Source organism: Cyphellophora attinorum (assembly GCF_001299255.1).
Source record: "Cyphellophora attinorum strain CBS 131958 chromosome Unknown Contig10, whole genome shotgun sequence".
NCBI classification, from domain to species: Eukaryota; Fungi; Ascomycota; class Eurotiomycetes; order Chaetothyriales; family Cyphellophoraceae; genus Cyphellophora; species Cyphellophora attinorum.
Window position 1 is genome coordinate 730454 of NW_017253238.1, and position 21261 is coordinate 751714.

The 21261-nt window shown below is 53.9% G+C and overlaps 10 protein-coding genes across 10 annotated transcripts; 5 read left to right on the forward strand and 5 right to left on the reverse strand.

Annotated features, from left to right (window-relative positions):
- Positions 1–11: 11 nt before the first annotated feature.
- On the reverse strand, positions 12–1499 carry AB675_8119 (uncharacterized protein; the record flags this gene model as incomplete). The annotated part of the gene is made up of 3 exons (XM_018148540.1): positions 12–899; positions 1084–1400; positions 1454–1499. 3 exons carry the CDS (start codon positions 1497–1499, stop codon positions 12–14), a joined length of 1251 nt encoding a protein of 416 aa, XP_018001027.1.
- A 3103-nt stretch (positions 1500–4602) lies between these two features.
- On the forward strand, positions 4603–6443 carry AB675_8120 (uncharacterized protein; the record flags this gene model as incomplete). Its single annotated transcript, XM_018148542.1, has 3 exons — positions 4603–5167; positions 5215–6293; positions 6345–6443. 3 exons carry the CDS (start codon positions 4603–4605, stop codon positions 6441–6443), a joined length of 1743 nt encoding a protein of 580 aa, XP_018000956.1.
- A 115-nt stretch (positions 6444–6558) lies between these two features.
- AB675_8121 (uncharacterized protein) lies at positions 6559–7767 on the reverse strand (the record flags this gene model as incomplete). The annotated part of the gene is made up of 2 exons (XM_018148543.1): positions 6559–7628; positions 7674–7767. 2 exons carry the CDS (start codon positions 7765–7767, stop codon positions 6559–6561), a joined length of 1164 nt encoding a protein of 387 aa, XP_018001012.1.
- Positions 7768–7972: 205 nt separating this feature from the next.
- AB675_8122 (54S ribosomal protein subunit img1, mitochondrial) lies at positions 7973–8723 on the forward strand (the record flags this gene model as incomplete). The annotated part of the gene is made up of 2 exons (XM_018148544.1): positions 7973–8168; positions 8215–8723. 2 exons carry the CDS (start codon positions 7973–7975, stop codon positions 8721–8723), a joined length of 705 nt encoding a protein of 234 aa, XP_018001249.1.
- A 289-nt stretch (positions 8724–9012) lies between these two features.
- AB675_8123 (uncharacterized protein) lies at positions 9013–11678 on the forward strand (the record flags this gene model as incomplete). The annotated part of the gene is made up of 2 exons (XM_018148545.1): positions 9013–9497; positions 9551–11678. The coding sequence occupies 2 exons, from the start codon at positions 9013–9015 to the stop codon at positions 11676–11678; spliced, it is 2613 nt and encodes an 870-aa protein (XP_018001300.1).
- A 908-nt stretch (positions 11679–12586) lies between these two features.
- On the reverse strand, positions 12587–13603 carry AB675_8124 (uncharacterized protein; the record flags this gene model as incomplete). Its single annotated transcript, XM_018148546.1, has 1 exon — positions 12587–13603. The coding sequence occupies one exon, from the start codon at positions 13601–13603 to the stop codon at positions 12587–12589; it is 1017 nt and encodes a 338-aa protein (XP_018001152.1).
- Positions 13604–14432: 829 nt separating this feature from the next.
- On the forward strand, positions 14433–15490 carry AB675_8125 (Rhamnolipids biosynthesis 3-oxoacyl-[acyl-carrier-protein]; the record flags this gene model as incomplete). The annotated part of the gene is made up of 5 exons (XM_018148547.1): positions 14433–14499; positions 14551–14844; positions 14926–14983; positions 15053–15417; positions 15468–15490. The coding sequence occupies 5 exons, from the start codon at positions 14433–14435 to the stop codon at positions 15488–15490; spliced, it is 807 nt and encodes a 268-aa protein (XP_018001207.1).
- A 35-nt stretch (positions 15491–15525) lies between these two features.
- On the reverse strand, positions 15526–16655 carry AB675_8126 (Protein-lysine N-methyltransferase efm3; the record flags this gene model as incomplete). Its single annotated transcript, XM_018148548.1, has 2 exons — positions 15526–16347; positions 16437–16655. 2 exons carry the CDS (start codon positions 16653–16655, stop codon positions 15526–15528), a joined length of 1041 nt encoding a protein of 346 aa, XP_018001057.1.
- A 320-nt stretch (positions 16656–16975) lies between these two features.
- AB675_8127 (40S ribosomal protein S24-A) lies at positions 16976–17506 on the forward strand (the record flags this gene model as incomplete). Its single annotated transcript, XM_018148549.1, has 2 exons — positions 16976–17052; positions 17176–17506. 2 exons carry the CDS (start codon positions 16976–16978, stop codon positions 17504–17506), a joined length of 408 nt encoding a protein of 135 aa, XP_018001110.1.
- A 1742-nt stretch (positions 17507–19248) lies between these two features.
- On the reverse strand, positions 19249–20856 carry AB675_8128 (uncharacterized protein; the record flags this gene model as incomplete). Its single annotated transcript, XM_018148550.1, has 1 exon — positions 19249–20856. One exon carries the CDS (start codon positions 20854–20856, stop codon positions 19249–19251), a length of 1608 nt encoding a protein of 535 aa, XP_018001007.1.
- Positions 20857–21261: the final 405 nt, after the last annotated feature.

Genomic DNA, 21261 nt, shown 5'->3' on the forward strand with positions numbered 1-21261 from the left:
ATATATTAACATTATCTGAAATCACTTCCACGCGCGATACCATATGAGTCCAACTGCCTTCTCTGCGTATCATCAAACGGCGTAGGCGTATTGTGCCTGCTATAGCTCGGAAGCACAGCCAGAGGACTCAGGCTCCGCGGCGACATAGCAGCGCGTGACTCGTTGTCCTCTATATCGCGCTGCTCCTCAATGCTGACAAGCTCCGTGAACCCTTCAGAATCGGTATGTGGCCGCACACTGACTATGCCAGACGACTTTGTGTTCGAGTCGCGCTTGCTGCCGCTGGGCTTCCAGTGGTCTTTCGGTATCCCTCCGGACGCAGTGCGAGAATGCTTCGAGTCCTTCGTAGTAACCCCAATCCAGCTAGGTACGAATTTGACGAGGAACTTTTTGGCAGCTGGCAAGCACGCACAGATGATCGCGACGTGGGCCTCAACTACGGACCATATCGCAGCTGCTGTGTAGTCGTATGTTGGATTGAGCGAGTTGCCAAACGTGATGAGCGTGTTGAGCCGGAGTATGCAGACAATCGTGACAATAAGACCGAAGCTGAACATTACGAAGATGTGAGACTTCTGCCGCCAAGAATAATGCCGCTGCAACCGGTAAATCAACGGAAGCGGCATGATTAAGATGGCGATGTCGAACACCATGTTGAGCGCCGCGTGCGCGAAACCTCCGACATAGACATTGATGCACGAGCCTTCGTGCTCACCGTCCCACCTGAGCCAGGCATATGAGACAGGGGTGCACTGGAACGTCAGCGCGAAGAAGAAGCTGATCCAAAAGGCGATGCATAACCCGACCATGACTTTGCAGATCGTCTTGAACGTTTGGTTCGGGAAGACTTTGAGATAGAACAGAAGTATCGCAATCTTGACTAAGACTGTGCAGGTGAGCTGTAATCATGGTCAGCCGCAGCAACGTGGAAGATAGAAGAGCAGTGGTTGTCTCGAGTGTCTGTGAAGAGGATGGGAAAACCAGAGTTGTGGTTCATCTGCTTCCCATCCAGATCTGCGCATCTTCGGACGGAGACTGCGCATAATCTTCGCATCTTTGATTGTAGTAGGAGACAGTACTTACATATGGCATTTCGCCAGCCCAAAAGTACTTGAGCAACTGCGTAATGTCGTCGAATGGCACCCGCCAGATGTCTTTCCCTAATCCGTGCTTGTAAAGGAAGACATCGAGCACTGAAAGTGGCAGGACAGCCAACCACGCTACAGTAATGATAACGTCATCCCAGCCGGACAGCTCACTCTTCGTCGGGTTTCTGACGATGAGGCGTAAGATAACAAAGACGAGACTGACGCCAGCTAGCACTGGTCCTATGACAGCGACGTCAATGCCCTTGTCACGGACAGGCCATTTGCACCCCTCTGCCGCAACACTTTGCGTTGCTGTGGTTCTCGATTAGAGTGCTCCTGGTGTATAGATCTCGACAAGTACTGACTGAGACCTTCCCTGGTAGTGCAGTTTGCCAGGACACACGCCTCCATATCCGTCCATACTTGTTCGCTTTGACAGATACATTCAAGGTCTGTCAGCGCGCAACCACTTGCGGGTGCATATTGTATTGTGCAAGTGATCTACCCCCTTCAGTATCAAATTCATCAACTCAGGTGGAGGGCCAACTCACTGCACAAGGGGGTAGCTTTCGCAGGAACTGGTCGATTTGTGCCGCTGCGATTGCGACGAATAGGAAAAGCGTTAATACCGACCTCATCACGAAATATTGAGCTGCCAAAGTCACAAAATCCGGGCGACGAACACGATTGCCGAGCAGTTCTGATATAAACGAAATCAACCAGCCGTTAGGCTTACATGCTTCGGTGATGAGTGTCTTGGACCCATAACGAAGAGGAATAGCGTACGAAAGTCTTTGCTCGTGCAGTAGCCAAAGAAGTATAGGGCTGCCCTCGTGGCAAGGAAGTGTCCATGAGACAATGTGGCGCTCGTGGGCCAAAATCTATCTGGAAGATGCATTGAAGTTTCCGCCGGGCACTAGGTCAAGGTCCGGCGCGCGAAACAACTCCTGAGGGACCCAGCCTGGGTCTGGTAGGCAACATGACGTGAAGAAATTGGGAGTCTGGAGCGTTTCGAATAGTCCTCCAAGGCACAGGGATGCCGAGAGCCGTTGAGAGACGTCCTGATGAATCGCGCCTTAGCAAACCATTGGCGGCCTGCCTGACATTGATGAGATCGTGCAATTCCGAAAAATGCCCCTGTCTCGCTCTTCTCTCGGCGGGCCACAAGCAAATTGTGTAGACTGTCAGTTTCTCACCAGTTGCATCTCGCCCGGGACCTAGATTGCGGACAGTCTTACATCCTGCTCTCAGGCGCTTCCATCATGTTTCGAAGACTTGTCATAGAGTTCGTGTGTCGTGATTTTGCGAGAAGGTGGTGACGAGATTCTCGCGCTTACCCGGGGATGGAAAGAAGGTTTGCCAAGCCTGGTGGAGGCTTCTTTTGACAGCAGCGGCCATGGATTTCAGCTCCTCCCCTTTGTTTCGTCTCTTCTCGTCCACCGCGGTGGTGCTGGGGCCATGGGGAGCCGGAAGTCCTGCCTCTTTCGAAATAATCCGGTGTGAGCAGGTCTCCCGTCCTCAGCACAACAACCCTGCCAGCAGGATGCTTGTCATCACCCCTCGGCCATCATTTTGCAGCTCCTCGTCCATCTCCGCAGTAGTAAATGGCGAGGTCGGACGCTAACGAATTTGACAGCTGCAATTCGGAACAATTAAATCACAATGGTCTTGCAGCTGTGGCACAGCGTGGCTACTTGCATAAGTGGAAGCCACCATGCAGCAATCTAGCCACGCTGCAATGCCCACGCTCGCGCATAATCGCACAACTGATTTTTCACGGGACATTTGACATAGGTTTGCCTCGCAGTCTGATTATAATCGCGTTCCTGCTTGCGAAGATATCCCCGAGCAAATATGTGCTGGTGGTTCACGGACGAGGTGCTCGCTGGGGCTCTTGTGTGGTAATGTTCACGCAGGTCTTACATACCAGTGCGGTAGAAGGAAATGGCAAGAGTGCAGATCTGCCGAACATGAAGCAGAGCATAGCCGTCCAGCCGGTCTCTGTTCGACAATGTCGCCGGAGATTTTTGTGCATCGTAACCACTAGTGAGTTTCCAAACCTGGTTTCGACGAGCTCCTGTATGGTGCCTGGCACTGCCTGCTACTCGTTCCGATGGCATGCATATCGACAATCTAATCAAGGCACTAGTAGCTCGCATTATTGGCTAGCACCAATAGCTACCCATGTACCCCGCGTAGCGGATGGGAAGGGATATTCTGGACCTCTCACACACGCGAGCCGATCGTAAGACCAGACTGTGTTATCCTGTTCTGCTGCACGTGAGTTCGCGAAGACTTGCCGAGGGTCATGGACAAGAGGCTCCTATGCCGCGAGCCATCCTGCACGATCGCACAGCAAGCTGCCACAGCAAATGGTACATGTTCGTCACTGGGACCGGCCACAGCTTTGATTCCTCGATCTAGTGCATGCGACGGACAAAACAGCCTTCTCCGTACCTCTGGACGGTATAGACCGTCGTCGGCAGGCATGCCAACGTCAAGGACGTTGATCGTTGGTGACAGAACCCTTCACGGGTGCATTTGGTGTAAAGTTAGTGATCTACACGACTCATTCTGAAACGAAGAAGCATGAATGAGGGCGCATGGACGAAATAAGATTGAGCTGTATCGATGATGACTCTTCACGGCGAATATCATAGAGCTTTGTCATTCAAAGCGAGTACGAGCTCGGGGCCTTGTTGGCAGGCACAGTCCGGGGTAAGAGTGAGGTCGGGACAAGCAAGCGCGAACCTGAACTAGCTAGACTTGAATGTCAGCAGGCACAACTCAGAATGCGAGCGAAGCCGAGGTAAGCAAGCACGAACTCGAGCAACTTGACAAGTAACGGCAGATCCAGCTGAGTTGGCCCGTGACCTGTCAGAGCTGGACTAGTAGCTTATGTGGCTGTACGTTGAAACCAGTAGCCTACAAACCGCGTCTGACCTTGCTCTCTGTAGCACGCTCATCTAGTGATGTGCTCTGCCCATAGCTACCGTCTCGCAGCTGTGGGCAATGTCTGCCCAATTGTCGTTGTCGTATGCTGTTGTTCCCTATCCAGTCGAGAATTCATGGTCTTCATCTGCAAAACGCCGAACTCGCATCACAGGAAGCAATGCATATCGCAACGCGCATCAGAAGACCAGCCTTCTCTACTGCAGTCTCGCATCGTACTTAGCGTACTGATGCTGACGAACATTGAGCTGAGGTCACTTTCGACGCGACAAGTTTTTCGAGAGGAAAGCTGTCGATGACATCGAAATTGAAAACTCGGCTCTTTGCTTTTTCTAGGCGTCCTTGCTTCGCCAACCAATCAGCGTGCACCTGGAATGTCTGACAGGACTGAACGCCTTGCGTTCTCAACCTCATGCTCCTTCCTAAGAGCAATCGAGCCGCATAATCCTTGAGCTAGGTCCGACGCGCCCGTAAGTGACGGTGCTGTCCCTCAATCTTTGCGTATTCCCTTGTGCGTAGCTTCCCACCAGCGCAAGACGAACTCGTCGCTGCACAGCGAAACATGGCCGACCCCACGTCAGCGCCCTCACTGGCAGAATCAATCGATGCGTCCATTGCTAGTTTCTTCGCTTCACACAACCCTCTAACATATCTCTTGCTCGCCATAATTACTGGCATCCTCGTCTACCCGCTCATTGTCGGCCAAGACCCGGACATCCACCCATTTCTCCTCGCTCGCCAATCCTCAGCCGCACCAATTCGTAATCCGAAGGAATCTCCAGTCTACCGAGCACTCGACGTGCCACACGGCTACCCTTTGCGCAACGCACTCGGAGTCAAGGACATCGGCGCACCGAAATGGACTTCTGGCAGACGCGGCGATCTTCGTGATGTCTTGGCGCGAGCGGTGTCCGGGCCGCTCAATGCTGAGTCCACTGCTCACGATGCGAGTAAGGTCGGCAAAGTGTGGACACTGTCCGGCAAGGACAAGTCCACCCCGACGGAGATGAAGGAGCTAATGAGAATGGTCAAGACGCTTGGAAGCTTTGCCAAGGACAAGGCTGGTGCGGATGGCAAGGTTGCTGTGTGCTTGAGCAACAGTGTTGAGCTACTTGCCAGCATTTTCGGTTCGTGATCTCGTCGTTGTCATCTGAAAATGTCTAACGCATCCCAGCCGCCGCATTCTACGACTACGAAGTGGCCATCATCCCGACTGGCCTCCCTCAAAACCAGACCGACAATCTCCTCGCTCAGACCAACCCGAACATCCTCATCGCCGAAGCCGGCGAGCTAGACCTCACGACCGCCCTCCCCAAATGCGGGACATCTCTCAAGGAACTCATCCTCATCGCCAAGCCCGACAGCAAGCACATGGACTGGGCGTCCACCCCGACCCCCAAAGGCGTCTCCGTCACCACCTGGGATGACCTTCTCTCCTCCAGCTCCGCCACCTCCGACATTCCCTCCATCGAAAAGGACGCTCCCAAACCGAAGCCTCTCAGCACCTTCACCTCAACTACCTCCGGCTTATTCACCCTCACGACATTTACCTCAGACAACCTCATCGCTGGCACCGCCGCCCTCCTAACCTCCCTCCCCCGCACTCAACCCCTTTCGCCCACCGACACGCTCCTTCCCACCACCTCGATCTCCAACCCTTACACACTGACGTGGATCCTCGCCGCGCTATACAGCAACGCCTCCATCGCCCTCAACTCCGTCTCTGGCCCCAACGTCGACCTCTTCGCCACTACAGCTTCCTTCCAGCCTACCATCCTAGTCACCTCACCCGGCACCCTCCAGAAGTACCTGACAAACTACACGAAGACTGGTCTAGGACCATCCCGGTTCACGAAATTCTTCCACCGCCGCAGCCTCCGCCAGGGTATCATGCCCAGCCGCAAGCCGATTCCGGACCTTGGCGGCGGAAAAGACGCCGTGTTCCTGGTCATGGAGCTCGCTGCCCTCTCGAAACTCCGCGCTGTTTTCGTCGGGCACGACACGTCAGCGGATAAAGCCAACTCCCTCACTAGCAGCGATCTGGATAGCTTGAGGACAGAGCTGGGCGTAAAGATCAGCTACGCGCTTACCTCCGGACAAGTGGCGGGCGCGGTGGCGCAGGGGAATCTGCATGACTATCGGGATAAAGGGGAGAAGGTGGTTTGCGTGGGCGCGCCGGCGGGGAGTGTGGAGATTAAGTTGGTGGGGGATGATGATGGGGTCGTGGGGAGGGGGAGGGGCGGTGAGGGATTCGTAAGTCACTCGTTTCGTGTCATTGCTAGCAGAGCTAACCAGATGACGCAGATTGTCGTCAATGGTCCGGCGGTCGCGGGCGAGAAGGGCGAGGTGCAGCTTGATGTCAAGGCTAAGATTGATACTGATCATACCTTGTTGTTGTTGTGAGTTGTCGACCATCAAACACCACTTTGAGGGTATGGCTGCTCCGCCTTGTCGATGGCGGAGGTGTCAAAAGTATACATGCACATATATATCACTACACGGCCATTGCAGCAGCGACTTAGCTGCTCCCAACCGGCCCATGGATCTTCTCAATGGCCGCCACGAACCGCTCGAGTTCTCTCGGCTTCTCAGGCTCCCTTGCAGCCACTTCCCGGAACTTCTGTAACCGCTCCTGTAACGTCTGGCTAACGTCCTTGAGACGCTGCGCAAATGCAGTCTTTTCTTCTTTTCTTACTCCCTCCGGGATCTTGCTGGCGAACTTCATACCACTCCAGAGTGGAATGAGTGAGCGAGTCATGATAGCGGCGGCACCAATGTCAGTCCACCGGCCAGATTCCGCACGCGGGTAAGCCTGCCCAAATTCCGGAAAGGACAGATCGACAGCACCGGTCTGCTGGTCTTGTGATAGAGCAAGTACTCGAGAAACGGCATTCTGTAGCTCGGGAATATTGTCGCCAGCCACAGCGTGCAGCTCGAGCAAGACACCGTGCACCATTAGACTGTAGCGCATGTCATAGTGTTTGTCCGGAATTCGTCCTCGGCAATGGTGCTCCTTTTCCATCAACGCCACAAGCCGCCTTGCCAGAGTCCGCGACTCTTTCAATGCATTGCCTTTGAAGCCAGCGGCTACAGCACGGTCATGGCATCCCAGGAACATCTTCTCTGTGACGTACGGATGGCAGAGCCGGACGCCAGTGTCTTGAGGGTACTCGATACACTCCATGAAGACCTGGTGCTTGCTGTGTATGTTTGCATATCGCGCCAGGGCGTCGACAAAAGCCATGGTCGTGTGGTATGGAGAGTCTTTCAGGCCGTGTAGGAATGGGTACACATTCTGCCATGCTTCGTCCGAGGCTCCGTTCTTGTAGATGTTGAGTATTTGTCTAAAGGTTTCGACCTTGTTTGGTCTTTCTGACATCTTCATGGGTTTAAGTTGGACCTCCTCTTCGTCGGTGATACTGACTGAGACGCCGGGATCGTTGGTGAGGACGCCTTGTCTCGTAGGTCGATAAATCAGCCGCTGGTGGGTTTGTGACAGGCTGGTTGGGATGAAGACCTTTTCTCGGTAGTCGTTGAAGATGGTATCGAGGGCGGGCTCTGATGTGGGCACGAATTCTGGTACATAGCCTGTATACCGTCAGTATACGCCCGGTGCCATACAGAAGACCATACCTCGATCTTTGCGGAGGGTTGTGCTAAACGGTCGTTGTGAAGCTCGGCTGCATCTTGTGCAGAGATCTGCGAGGGGCTTCAATCGGGGCCGCATCGTCACTGCACAGCGACCGAATCTTCACGCTGCTGAGAATGTCGGTCGAGGAAGTTGTGGTGGAGGAGGAAGCAGTCGCATGTAAATCTTTTCGGTTGACTTGCCCAATTCGGACACAGATGAACTTCACCTCTTCGACGCATCTAGATCAGTCCAATACGTCCACCTCGAGTCTTTACAGATACTAGATACAGTCGCGTCGGTCATGTCGCAGTCACTATCTCGGCGACTGGCGGCCTGCTGTCTGCGGTCCGATGCCGCAAAAGTAGGGTCTGGGCCGAAGCATCTACGAAGGACAGTAGTCACAATCCAACGACAGATCCCCGAACGACTACGAGTCCCGGAGGATCTTCCCTCACAGTACTGGGCACAGCTGCCGCCGCGGCTGCGACCAGATTTTGGTACGTGGCATCTAGGATGATTGCTGGCTGTCACTAATCAAGCCAGTCAAACGAGAAATTACAGTCCATCCTCCACCACCTTCGGAGGTTGAGCAATGTAAAGAGCCGATCAAGCTCATAGACGCACAACAGCTGGCACGGCTAGACCCTACCGGCGCCCGACAGAGGATGTTCGACAGGACAAATCGAGACCGGTCACAGCCTGGCGACATATTACACGTCACGTTCAAAACAGGCGAACCATTTTCGGGCGTCATCATGTGGATCAAAGGGTCTGGTCCGCACAAGTCAGTCATGCTGAGGAGCCAGCTTACAGGAGTCGGAATGGAGATGAGCATCAAGATACATAGTCCGGAGGTGCAGAGTATGGAGATTGTGAAGAGAGCGGCAAAGAGAGCGAGGAGGAACAAATTGACATATCTACGGAAGCCCGAGCACGATCAGGGAAGTGTCCAGAGGACGGTCGACCAGTATCTGCGGGAACGAGCACAGCTTATGGGCAAGAAAACTGCTACCACGACGCCTGTGGTGAGGAAAAAGAGGGCGAGGAGGTAACACAGCTGGTCCAAGGACATATACCCATCATCGTCATCCCGGTGATTGTCACAATACGAGCGACGTGTATTCTTCAAATGGTCAAAGGTCTGGTTGCTTCGCGTACTCGAATACCGGAAGCTCCATTGAAGTGTGGAAGTAAGTCCAGGCGATGGGAAAATTGCTGCTGCAGATCCGTCAGGAGGGCTCTGTGAAGATCGGCATCACCATCGCACTTCACTTGCCATCAATCACGCTACTTCAGTAACTTGATCTGTCGAATCAACCCTCGTGCTCTTCGTTCTCCAAGATGGCACAACCTCGACACTCCTGCCCTTCAATGAATCCGAACGCTATGATCTTAAGTCCATCGCTGAACCGAGAGTCCGCCCGAGCATCTGAGGTTGTCGCCATAGTACCACTGGTGCCTGCCGCAACGCAGCTGCCGTCACAAGATCGACTCGCAGTTCGCAATCCTAATCTGTCGTCCGAGCGACTGTTGTTGCCCAGTAGTCGACCACCTCAATGCCTGTCGTCTAACATGGACTCCGCTTCACGCTATCGAAATCTCGTCAACGATCTCGCTGACGCCTCCGCATCTCTCGCGTCTCCAGACGCCGACAACCCTCCACCGCCATACACAAGTCTGACAACCGACGACAACATCCGCCACGCCCTCGAGACCTGGAATAGAGTCAAAGCCAGCGGCAAGATCAACAAACACGATACCTCTCTAATCTCTGCGGAGCCCGCCTCGGATCAGGTTGCCATGATCAAGGTCACCCTCGTCTTCGAGTAAGTATCGCCATCAGTCTGTCCGTCTGCCTATCTAAGCTAACGCTATATAGTCCAGTACAGGCAAATCCGCTCGATGCTGCCACTGATGGACGCAAAACGCTCTACATGTCTCGAGCGCAGCTCCAGCTGGTGCTAGGACCCATCACTACCAAGGCTAAACTCGCAGAGATCCGCCGAGGCGACGTCGTCCTCGAAGACGTCCTACCAACCACATTCAACGCGATCGCTCAATGGCTGAATGGCAAGGCTATCCTACACACCATCCCTGCAGCCGTCAGAAACAAGACATTGCGCGAGCTCGTTTACATCTACATCCTGGCGGCCAGACTTGGTCATAGAGCTATCGTCCATGATTGCGTCAACAATATGCCACGCGTTGATTCACCATTCGAATTTCTTGAGACGTGCGCTCTGGTCTACAAGCGTGGATGTGCTGGCGTGGCATTCCGGAACTTCTTCAGGAAGAACCTGCCTATCATTCTCGAGACGACGTCATTCGACCACACAGATCGTGTTGGAGCACTTTTGCAGGAGTCGTCGGAATTGGCCACGGATTTTGCGGAGACGATGGTCGGCGTGATGCGTCAGGCGCGCGAACCAGTCGAGATGCTTCCACAGAGCACAGAACCTTTCCCATCTCTATCCCACGGTACACCACACCAGACGCAGAACACGGCAGAGCCCTGTTCGTGTGGCTTGCATGACTGCACCTGCACGTTCGAGACCGCCAGCATCGTCCGTCCGTTTGACACACAGAACATTCCTAGACGATCTGGCTACGTTGAGACTGCTCCACCGAGTGATATGGGAGATAGCAGTGGTTGGGACGGTCCGGTGCCTTGGGTCCAACGTGACGATAGTGCTGGCTGGGACTACCTGCATCGACCAGTGCCATCCGGATCTGCTATCCCTGGTCCTCCACTGAGCAACGACGACGCTGAAGACTGGCAACCCATCCGACCTCGAAACTGGAGCAGCGCTCATATTGGACACAACTCAAATTGGGCGGATGTGGCTGGCGAGGAAGAATCTCTGATTAGTGGGTGGGATGAGGGAGTTGAGCCGCCTGCACCGAATTGGACGCCTGCTTCGAATCAGTGGCAAGACTCACGCTCAAGCAGGCCTCGATCTCGGCCAGAATCTGGAGCACTCATACCGGCAGATGGACTTGCGAAGCACGCTGCGGATCTTGAAGCTCGACTTCGTAATGTCGAGCAGCAGCTCAACAGAGCCAGTCATCGTCCAACCGCCGCCAACCCCAACAGGGTGGGCTCTGGCGAGTTGGCGCGCAAAGGCGATTCGGGCTCAAGCAATACTACAAAGAAGCCTTTGGCCACCTCGAATATGCCACCGGCACCACTTCTTCATCCAGGCGTGCCGCCTGTCGGCATGCCAAATTATGTGCCAGGCTATGGCTACAACCGCTACGTTCAAATTGGCAATGGCGTCGTGCACCCCACGGGACCCGGTCCGTATGGTCTCGCTGGGCGCTCAATGGTCGCTGTTCGCGACTCTGATTTCCTCAATTGCACGCTCAGCTTCAGAGCCGGCGAGCTCATCGAGTGTGTAGTGCCGTGTGAGGAAGGCCGCTCAACCACCCAACACCAGCCGTGGAACCATACTGGTCAGCGTATGCAAGGCATTTGCCGGACCCAAGCTGGTTCGTTCCCTGCTGAGTACGTTCGAGAGGCGCACGGCGCTGCTGTCCCTGGTGCCGGCGTGCCACATGGTATGTTTCGACCCCAGGCGGCCTCTGCAGGTCCCAAAGTTGCTACCCCAATCAACGCAGGGCTGACAACGAGCAATACCGCTCCTGCAAACGCTAAGACACCGGCTGTTACACCCACACAAACCACCGCTGCAAACGTCGACCACGAATGGCTCCAGAAGGCAAGTCCCAGTGAAAGCATGCAAACACAGCCAGCACCTCAGGGCCGCCCAGGCAGACTGCGTAGAAGCTCTACAAATACGGCAGCCACTCGCCGCAAGCACCTCCCAGGTTGTACCTCCGAGCTGGCACCATGGGCGAGTTGCAATTGCCCTGTGGTCACTCAAGCACAGCAGCCGCACTGGCAATCCACTCCGCGATATGATAACGTTGGCAGTTGGGATACGGAGGACGACGGGAATGCTTCGATTTCTGACTTCGGAGGCCTCCCGGCCGGTACGAAGCGGTGAATTGTGATGAAGTTGAGATTTGAGGGAGGAAACGACTGGGGAGGCCTTTGGTGGGTTGCTCAGTTGCAGATGTGTACATAGCTTGAGCTTGGTTACAAACGTGGTTTGATGATGAAATGAAGTGCTTCGATCTGACATTCTCTCCCGCAGAGTCCTCCCTGTGACATTTCGACCGCCACAACTTCACTCTTCGGTGGGCGTGCTCGATGCCACGATCGGCTAACCCAAATAGTGATTGAGTGATGCGGAATATACTTGCAACATGCCTTTCCCATCGCCTAGTTGGCCAAAGTTTCGGAAACTCACCGCATTTCTTCTCTTACAGGTATTTCATGCATTGTCGATGCTCACATCATACTACAGCATGGATTACTGCCGAGCGAAAGGGCACGGACGCAGCAAACACGGATGATCTTGTGTCCAAGAGCGAGATGATATTCTGTCATCCGGTCTTGTCAGAGGCTCTGTGACCTGGTCACCCGGTCTCGCGAAAAGCCTATCAGGTGCATTATCCGGCGTCAGATAACGCCTTGCGGTTATGGACCGTCGCTCCTTCCCTTGCGCTGTACTTGCCACTTTCCCGGACAGTGGTTCAATCCTTCGCAGCTTCCTTTGTTAGACCTGCAATGCTGATAATAGACAAGGCAGTTACGCATGTGGCTGCTGTTTGCACAAGAAGGTGCGATAGGTACTGCAAGACATCACTAGTCATCCGGTCTTGATCAATTTTTCACGAGACCGGTTGACGAGGCGCACAACGCGTTACAGCTGGACCTAACTGCCTCTCCCAACGTGTTGCCTTTCTACCTGTCAGTGATCCGCGTATGTCACAAATGGAGTAGAACAAGACGCGCGACGCGGGACTGGCGCCCATAGCCAGTTGAAGCAGACTCATTGCCAGCAAGCCTTTAGGTCGCAGCCTGCAAAACCTTCCCGAATTTCAGTTCGGTTCTGCAGAACGGACACGTCATCTGCGCTCTCTGAGTGAGCCATGGCTGGATGCACTGAAGGTGGAAACGGTGCATGCCATTGCACGGTATGATGGCCATAACGTCGCCGGTTTTGTAGTCCTCAATACAGATACCACAACACTTGTCCTGCTCTATGGCCTCGGGACGGAGAAGTGGAATGTGTGTTTCGGGAAAAGGACCGTTGTGGATAGTGATCAGCTCGCTTGGATTGGCGTGCTGTGAGGAGGTAGTCCATTGGTGAGTGATGAATCTGTCGTCGATGACTGGAGTTCCGGGGTTCGGGTCGGTCGGATTTGTCCCATGTCTGCGCGGCGTTTGGGTCATACCTGTGCTGGGCAACTCTTGCTCTGCGATGTCTTGGAGAAGCCACGCCTCGACATCAGGGGCAGTCGTCGGCAGATGATCCTGGGGCGGGAGCATGAAACTCTCGGCATCACTGTCGGAGTCTTCAACGAGACTTTCCCTGGTCTGAGCTATCTCGACAGCAACGTCAGAATCTTCGACGAGGCTTTCTCTGATAGCTGGCGGGAGGATAAAACTCTCGGCATCACTGTCAGAGTCATCTGCTAGGTCTTCTCTGATGATACGCTGACGGCGTGCATTCGCGGCTGTCATTGGTGGTCGAGATAGACTCCAAAAGGGACTCTGAGATGGTTCAGCTGTCATCGGTGGAGAAGACGGAGGCCAGATGGGACTTTGAGGCGGTCCAGCTGTCATCAGCGGAGGTGATGGAGGCCAGATAGGACTCTGAGGTGATTCAGCTGCCACCAATGGAGGAGAAGGCGGCGAGATAGGACTCCGAGGTAGGTGTGATGTGGCAGTAGGACTAGCCAATCTGCGCCATCTGGCCATCGATTGCACGTAGTCATGCCCATAGCTGTTCTGATCTCCGCGGACCATTGTTTCACTAGCTGCCGTAACTGGAAAGTTGTGGTTGTGGTTGATAGAAGACATTGTTGGAGATAGAATGGTTGCAGAGGACAAGAGGTTAGCAGAACATCATGGTCAAATTATACAGAACACACGCAACGCAACTTGCCTGGGCGACTGCGGTTTGCCTCACGGGCTGCCTGCCATGGCAGACTATTCTTCACCTGCTGTCACTTACAAAGGATCATGATCTTCACGTGCAACTAGGACAGCTTCACAGTGACAGAACAAGCAGGCTATGCTTTGTTCAACGTGGCTGAGGAGCCCGAGATCCAGCTTCAGGTGCTCTTCAGCTTGACATCCTGAGGTCACGTCGATGGAAGCGGCTGTAGGATGGACTGAAATCACTTGATTGGGTCCACCAGCAAGTAGTGTGATCACCTTGACAAGGGCCCGACAGTCGTCCAGTGATGCCGGTTGGCAGTGTGCACAGCGAGCGTAGCTTGAAGTCTGGACGCATAAGCTAGGGTGGAAGTTGAGGGCTGCCAACAAGCTTTAGGCACGAACGAGACCGGATGACGAGATTGTTTTTGACCCATACTTCATTGTGAAACTCTCAGAACGACAACTGCTGGCTCGCCTGAATTCAGGAGCTGCATATCGGATTCAGACAGTCCGCGACTGCAACAATAATGCTCTGACCTGGCTGAACAGGGCATCGTAAGACACAACACCACTGGTGACAGGCTCCTTCCGCTCGGCTGTAGAATGCCGAGCATTGAAGGCTTACCGAGGTTGCCTAAAGCCAAGGCTCGGACTATATACCTAACCATCATGGGCGAGAATACGTGTGCTTGTCAGCACACGTCGTGATCATAGCGAAGCTGTCGCCTTGTAGACCAAGTCTCAGATCATGGCAGGCGTCCCAAACTTTCCGTCCCTCTTCAGCCTTGATGGCAAGACAGCACTCATCACCGGCGGTGCGCCCAACTAGCCTCCTTCCCAAACACTTACCTGACGAAGTCCGACAGGCAGCACAGGCATAGGCTACGACATCGCCGCCGGCTTCCTCCAAGCCGGCGCCTCCAAAGTAATCATCGCTTCGCGCAAAGAGGATGGCCTCAAGTCAGCAGTGAAGGATTTGAATTCGATCTCGGGTATCAAGGGTAAGGCAGTCTACGTGGTGGGGAATGTGAGCACGATGGAGGGAGTTGATGCGATGGTGCAGGCTCTGGAAGCAGGGGAGTTGAAGGACGGAAAGTTGCATGTGTTGGTGAATAATGCTGGGGCGAGTTGGGCCGGGCTGTTTGAGACTTATGATGATTGTAAGTCTTGAGGAGGGCTCCACCCGCAATTGCTGGAGCTTGTGTGTTGATTGTGCATGGGTTTGCTGACGCGTTCTGCAGGGAGGACGGCGAAGACATTCGACGTCAACGTCAGGGGGCCATTCAACTTGACTAGAAGGTATGTCCTCTCCTGGCGGCTCTGACACTCTCGCGAGACCACCCAGAAGGCTGACAATCCTTTGTCCAGGATGGTCCGCTTCCTGGCTCGCGCTGGCACATCCACCGATCCAGCCCGTATTATCAACGTCTCCTCCGTCGGCGGCACGACAGTTCCGCATATCGGCGAGAACGGCGCCATCGCATACGCTATCTCCAAAGCCAGCATGCACCACCTGAGCCGTAACCTGGCTCTCGAGCTGGCGCCGCAGCACATTACCACGAACACAATCGCGCCCGGGTGGTTCCCCACCAGGTTAGCCAATCCTGCGATTGAGAAGTATGGAGGCATTGACGCCGCGGGTGCGGATAATCCGTTAGGGCGGCTGGGCATCAGGGAGGATATGGCGGGTGTGGCGATCTACCTAGCGAGCAAGGCGGGCGCCTATGTCAATGGTGAGGATATTGCTGTTGATGGGGGAAGCCGGTTAGGAAGGTCGACGAAGACGAGGCGAAGGCCAAATTGTGATGTCCTAGCGAATTCGTTCGTTCTCGGGCCAGAATTCATTCCACTTGAACCGGTGGCGTCGTCGCACGTAGCCTCCAGATTCGTATCGGGCTGACTACGTTATGGAAACATCCGGTCTGCCTGTCAAACGGCAGTGGCTTGAACTCTGTGTCGGTGACTTCTTCGACTGACAGAGTCTTACGACACGCGTCCAAAAAGACCTCCATAGTTTCAAGGTTGCGCTGTGTAGCCGAGATGAGGATAGTGGCATCCGGGTTTCGCTGGGCTAGGACTGAAAGAGTGGAAGCGAGGGCGAGGCACGCGTCCGGGTGGTAGGTGACGTCTGCGCCAATGATGAGGTCGATCTTTGAGCTTGGCGACAGTTCTCCCTCAACATCGTCCTGGCTGTTGAGAATGGCGTTCATATCATCTTCATCGGCCCAGAACAGCTTCTTGACCAGAGGTGCTCTCGTATTCGCGGCGTCATAGCTCGACTTGTTCAACGCAACGTTGTGTCGTAGACTCGTGATCACATCATCGTGCCCATCTGTAACAACAATGCGCGCAGGACAGAGGTACGCTGCGCAGAAAATCGAGAGAAAGCCTGTACCAGCACCGACTTCGAGCACAGAACGTGATCGAGTGAGATGAGGCTTCTGGTAAAGATAGTGAGCAAGACGTAGCGAGGCTTCCCATGTTCGCAAGCCGGTGTTGGGACCAGAGCCAATGATCTTCTTCGCCTCCAGAATGTTGATCGGTTGCACGTCCTCATCATAGCTGACAGGAGGGAAGTATGACACCAAAGTCTTGCTGAGATCGAGTTGTGTGCGAGATGGCGGCAGTGTGGCAAGTAAGGTCATCAGGTGATCTGAGACTTCCTGCGAGTAGTAACATATGGTCTCAGTCGCGGATGCCAAACTCTTCCACTTACCTGGACCAAAATTGAAGTGGCATGGATCGATCTTACCTCTTCTTCAGGGTCTGTGATGGCAGTCTGTATCCGCTCGACAACAGTGCGCAGAATCTTCGCCTGATATGCAGAAAGGTCTTCTGCTGCGACATTGAAAAAGTGCCGCTCAAGAGCCAATTGGACATCTGGGTTTTTGAGAACAGCACCAGATGGAACATTTGGTGGGTCTATCTGTTGCTTGAACTTGCGGTAAAATTCCACAAGTGAGCGATCCATCATGTAGCCACTGACAACAGTCGACCGTACATTGACATAACCGTTGTTGTTGAGAAGCACGGCAGTGTTGAGAACGTTTTCCAGGTAACAAAGATTGAGAGGAGAAAATTGAAGTGGTCCCTCAACAGACCGGATGACTGGGCTGAGTCACAGCGTGACTCGAAGATCCAAATACGGCTAGCTGAGAATCAGCCAAGACTTCAGATTTACCGCACGCCAAGATTCTGAGACTTACCGCAGGCAATCTACACCACCAACTAACATCATTGCGACCACACCACTCCTCTGCAGTTCCACAAAGACAAACACCGACTGCAATCATGGCTGACGGCCAAGTCACCATTCGAACTCGCAAGTTCATCACCAACCGCTTGCTCTCGCGCAAGCAGATGGTTGTGTAAGTCTCCTCCGTTGTCGACGACATGAAGAAAGATATGGAAATCTATATATCTCGGGCTGGCGGCGACTGCTTTAGCACACAATGCAATCTCGCACACTCCACTAATGATTCGTTCAACAGCGATGTCCTCCACCCCTCCCAAGCCAACGTCTCGAAAGACGACCTCCGCGGCAAGCTCGCCGAAGTCTACAAGTCCAACAAGGACCAAATCAACGTCTTCGGCATGCGCACCCAATATGGTGGCGGCAAGTCCACCGGCTTCGCCCTCATCTACGATTCCGTCGAAGCGATGAAGAAGTTCGAGCCCCACTATAGACTCGTCCGTGTCGGCCACGCGAGCAAGATCGAGAAGGCCAGTCGGCAGCAGCGCAAGCAGCGGAAGAATAGGAGCAAGGAGTTTAGAGGCACGGCGAAGACGAAGGGTGGAAAGAAGAAGAAGGAGGGCAAATAGATGTGCTGATCATTTGGTGGTGGCATGGGAAGGTGCTGGTTGTGGCGAGGTAGCGTGGGCTGTGGCGATGAGAGTCCTGGTAGACTGGTCTGCAGCCGTTCAACCCAGCATGAAGACAATCGCCGATGAAAGCAGCATAAGCACTTCCACGGATAGCGCCGACCGAGGAGAGAATGCATGGCAGCAAGGCACGATGGAGATCCAAGCACGATGGTCCACACAGTTGCTAGAAGCATCAAAATGTGCATAAGGCTGTTCCCTGATCGATAGAGTGGCCAAGCCAGGCGCAAGTACCAAATCAAACATTTCGAAATCATCTCGAATTTTGTTGCTTGATGATCACCGTTTGGTACAAAGCTTGCCTCCCACACTCATGCCATCAGCATGACAGTGACTATTGCTGATGAAGCAGATACAAGCACAGAACACGGGCGAGCATGCAAGTCTACCGTAAGTGGACTCTTCGAAGATCTTCGCCCCACCAGGTAGCAGCAGATGCTATCAGGACATGGCAATCCCCCTTCTTCCTCCCCTTTCCTCTACGGAAGAGATGAAGATGAAAGAAGAAGCCGAGGGCAAGCCCACTACTTATACCTCTCCAGCACAGTGGCTGCCAAGGCAAACGGTGAATGATCACTCTACTGACTCGGCCAGGAGGCATTCACTGTGTCTGCACGATTCAGACTCATTCGACGTTCATGGAAGTCTCGAAGAGCTTGGGCCTCGCCCCAACAAGTAGCAAAGCGTGCTATTCTGGCATGGCAAGTAGGTCCAGCGCCAGATGCTTTAACCTGGAGAGATGAGGGAGAACGAGAAGAAGTCGAGGGCGGGACAAGTATTTGTATCCGTTCAAAGGGAAACAAGGATAGACACGCAACAATCACTCTCGTGACTCGGCAGGAAGGCATTCGCTGTCACTGTACTTGCATGACTCACACAGGATGCGTGCTTTCACTGGAAGTACAAGCGAGCAAGAACGATGGAATTCGCGATCGAGCCTGCCCTCACAAATGTTATACATGCTGTTGCCCGAGGGCGCTGATCCCAAGAGTCGCGCTTACTCAACCTCACCACTTCGCTTGTGGCGACTTCCATATCTAATACATTACTTCTTCCTCCGCTTGGCAGGCACCCAATTGAATGGATATCTCCTCATAATCTCCCTCTCTCTCGAGAAACACTTCGCAGCATGCGATGCCAATGTGCTCAAACTCAAACCACAGACCGAGATGTAGGGACCGAGAAAGTACAGACCATGACCAAACGCAAATACAGACCAGTGGATAGAGACGCCGCAACGCAATGCTTTGACGAGGCAGTTTGAGATCGACGAACGCAATGAGATAGATGAGCGATGAACATGTCCGCATGTTTGTACAAATCCGACGTCTCTATTAGGTGGTGGGCGATGAAAGAAGTCCTGGTGGCCGCATGACGAGTGAACGTTGTGGACTTTAGCGAAGGCGATAGAAACAAAACCCGAGAATGCTTGTAAACGTCGATTGGGAGCAGTGAGATTCCTGGAAGAAGCCAGCGATGGCGAGCGCCCTGTGTGTAGTCGGAACGTGCGAGCACATCCATTGTCTTGGGATGGATCGTGTCTCGCCGTTGATGTAGCGTATTCCTTGTCTCATTCAAGGTGCTGGTCAACAACGACGAGGCCACGAAGTCTGGTTTCGCAGCCATGTTGAAGACGACGGTTTGAGCGCTGATATGCACGACCTTCGCATGTCTCCGAGGCTTCAACGATCGTTGGTCGATCGCCGACTGCTGGCCATAGTTCTGGACCGGCTCGATACAGAAGCCGTCGCAGTCGAGCCATATCGTCCGTCTTGCTGGCTGTAGGCATCGGCTGTGTACTCAACGCCATCACCAGCGCGGTTCGAATTGTCTGCAAGTCCAAGTCTGTTGGACACATCATGGCCATAGCGAGACGACCCAGCATGGTACTCCGAACTAATGTCAGTGCCAATGCCGTAGTTGAGATTGGACATCATCGATGTCGATGAGCCAGCTGAGCCACGTGCAGATGCATACATGGAGAGACCAGGATTGACAGACGTCAGTCGACCGGTACCCATTCCCGATGTAGCAGCGCCCCGTGTTTGAGAGTGAGGTGATGGTATCACCAATGCGTTGCCCGTGAAAGCTGATGAGGGATGGAGGTGGGCGGCTGTCGTGTAACCATCACCTCCGGTGCCGCCATGTGTGTGACAGGTCGATGCATGTCTGCCACTCGACTCTGGCATTGTGGTGCATGCTTCGATCGTGGCGGTGGATGATGTCTGGCTGCAGCTCACGTTATCAGAAGTGGGCAGAGGCGATGCGGAAACACTTGTCGCGGAGTTTCTGCTACTGCTCACATTTTCCGGACCGCCAGCTGCAGCGCTATAGGGATTTGTGGCGTAGGCGGGCTCGTTCGAGGAGGCCGCGCTTGGTTCGGAAACGTCTCCGGGGTTGTTGCAATTATCGTTCGTATTGCTTGCATCGCCGCTCACATAGCCATCGCTGCGACGGCCATGTTCATTAAGATTGCTTGTGATGCTGGATGGCTGCAAAGGTGTCGCTTCCGTGGAGATTGTTTCAGATCGTTCATACTGTGAACGATTCTGCACGGATCCTCGAACGGTCGAAGAAGTGTTCTCAGTAACCCCTGTGATGGCCGTGGCTGTCATTCCTCGCGCTCCAGTCGCGTCCGAGCAACAAGGTAGACTAAGTTCATCAGCGGCTCCAAGACTATTATGCGGCACTGCTTGCTGAGGGCTGTTGTCATAGCTTGGATACTGGTATGCTAAATCTTTGGAACCCTGGTAGCCACGTTGCATGTAGGACCGGTCTGTGATGTAGTCGTTCGCTCCTGGAGTACCACCTGTGAGACTAGTCTGACTGGAAACATGGCTGGCGTTACTGGCAGAGTCTGTCGACCATCCGACCGAGGAGCGATGTGATACAGCAGAAAGTGGGAGATTTTCCTGCGCGGAGGAGTGCTGAGCACTCGAATAGTTCTGGCTTCCAGGTCGAGGCAGGGTCCGATCGCTCGCGCAGCTGTTGCTCATAGACGCTGTGTTGGTATTGAGTGGGTAAGGAACGCCGGCTTGTGCAGAGTTACCAGGCTCGCTCACAGACGGGTCGAAAGATGCTCGTGGAGTTTCGGAGCCCGTATGGCTACTGTATGTATTTGCAAGCAGGTTGGAATCGGTCCAGACTTGACTGTTCAGGCGACTGTATGGCGTCATCCCAGCATTGTAACTCGTGTTCGCTGCCACGCCAATCGGATTTGTGTTTGGCAGGAGGAAGCTCGCTGGTTGCTGTGGTAAAGCGTAGTCTGTCGTATGTGCTGTAGCAGACATGTCGTTGTCATAGCCACTATATGCCGAATATGATGCAGGTCTGGTCCAAGAGATACCATGATTGACGTCTGTGGAATAGGGAGAACTGTACTCTGAGCTATAGTAAGTCGAAGCCGGCTGACTATAATTGGAGGGCGAGGCTGTGGGGTAAGAGCCGTAGGTGGAGGACGACTGTCGATTGTAATGGTGTGATGCAGACGGGAGAGGATAAGGACTGTAGCGGTGCATGTGGCTGCTCGCATGTTGGTAATGTGGTACGTGGGTGCGAGATCGTTGTTGCTGATATGCAAAGTAGGCATGCGCGTCGGTCAGTGTCGAAACCTCTATCTGTCAGCTCGCTCCTGCCTCGTCAAAGGAAACGTTACCCTATTGAAGTAGCAGCCGCTCAGTCCTGCATTCCTACAA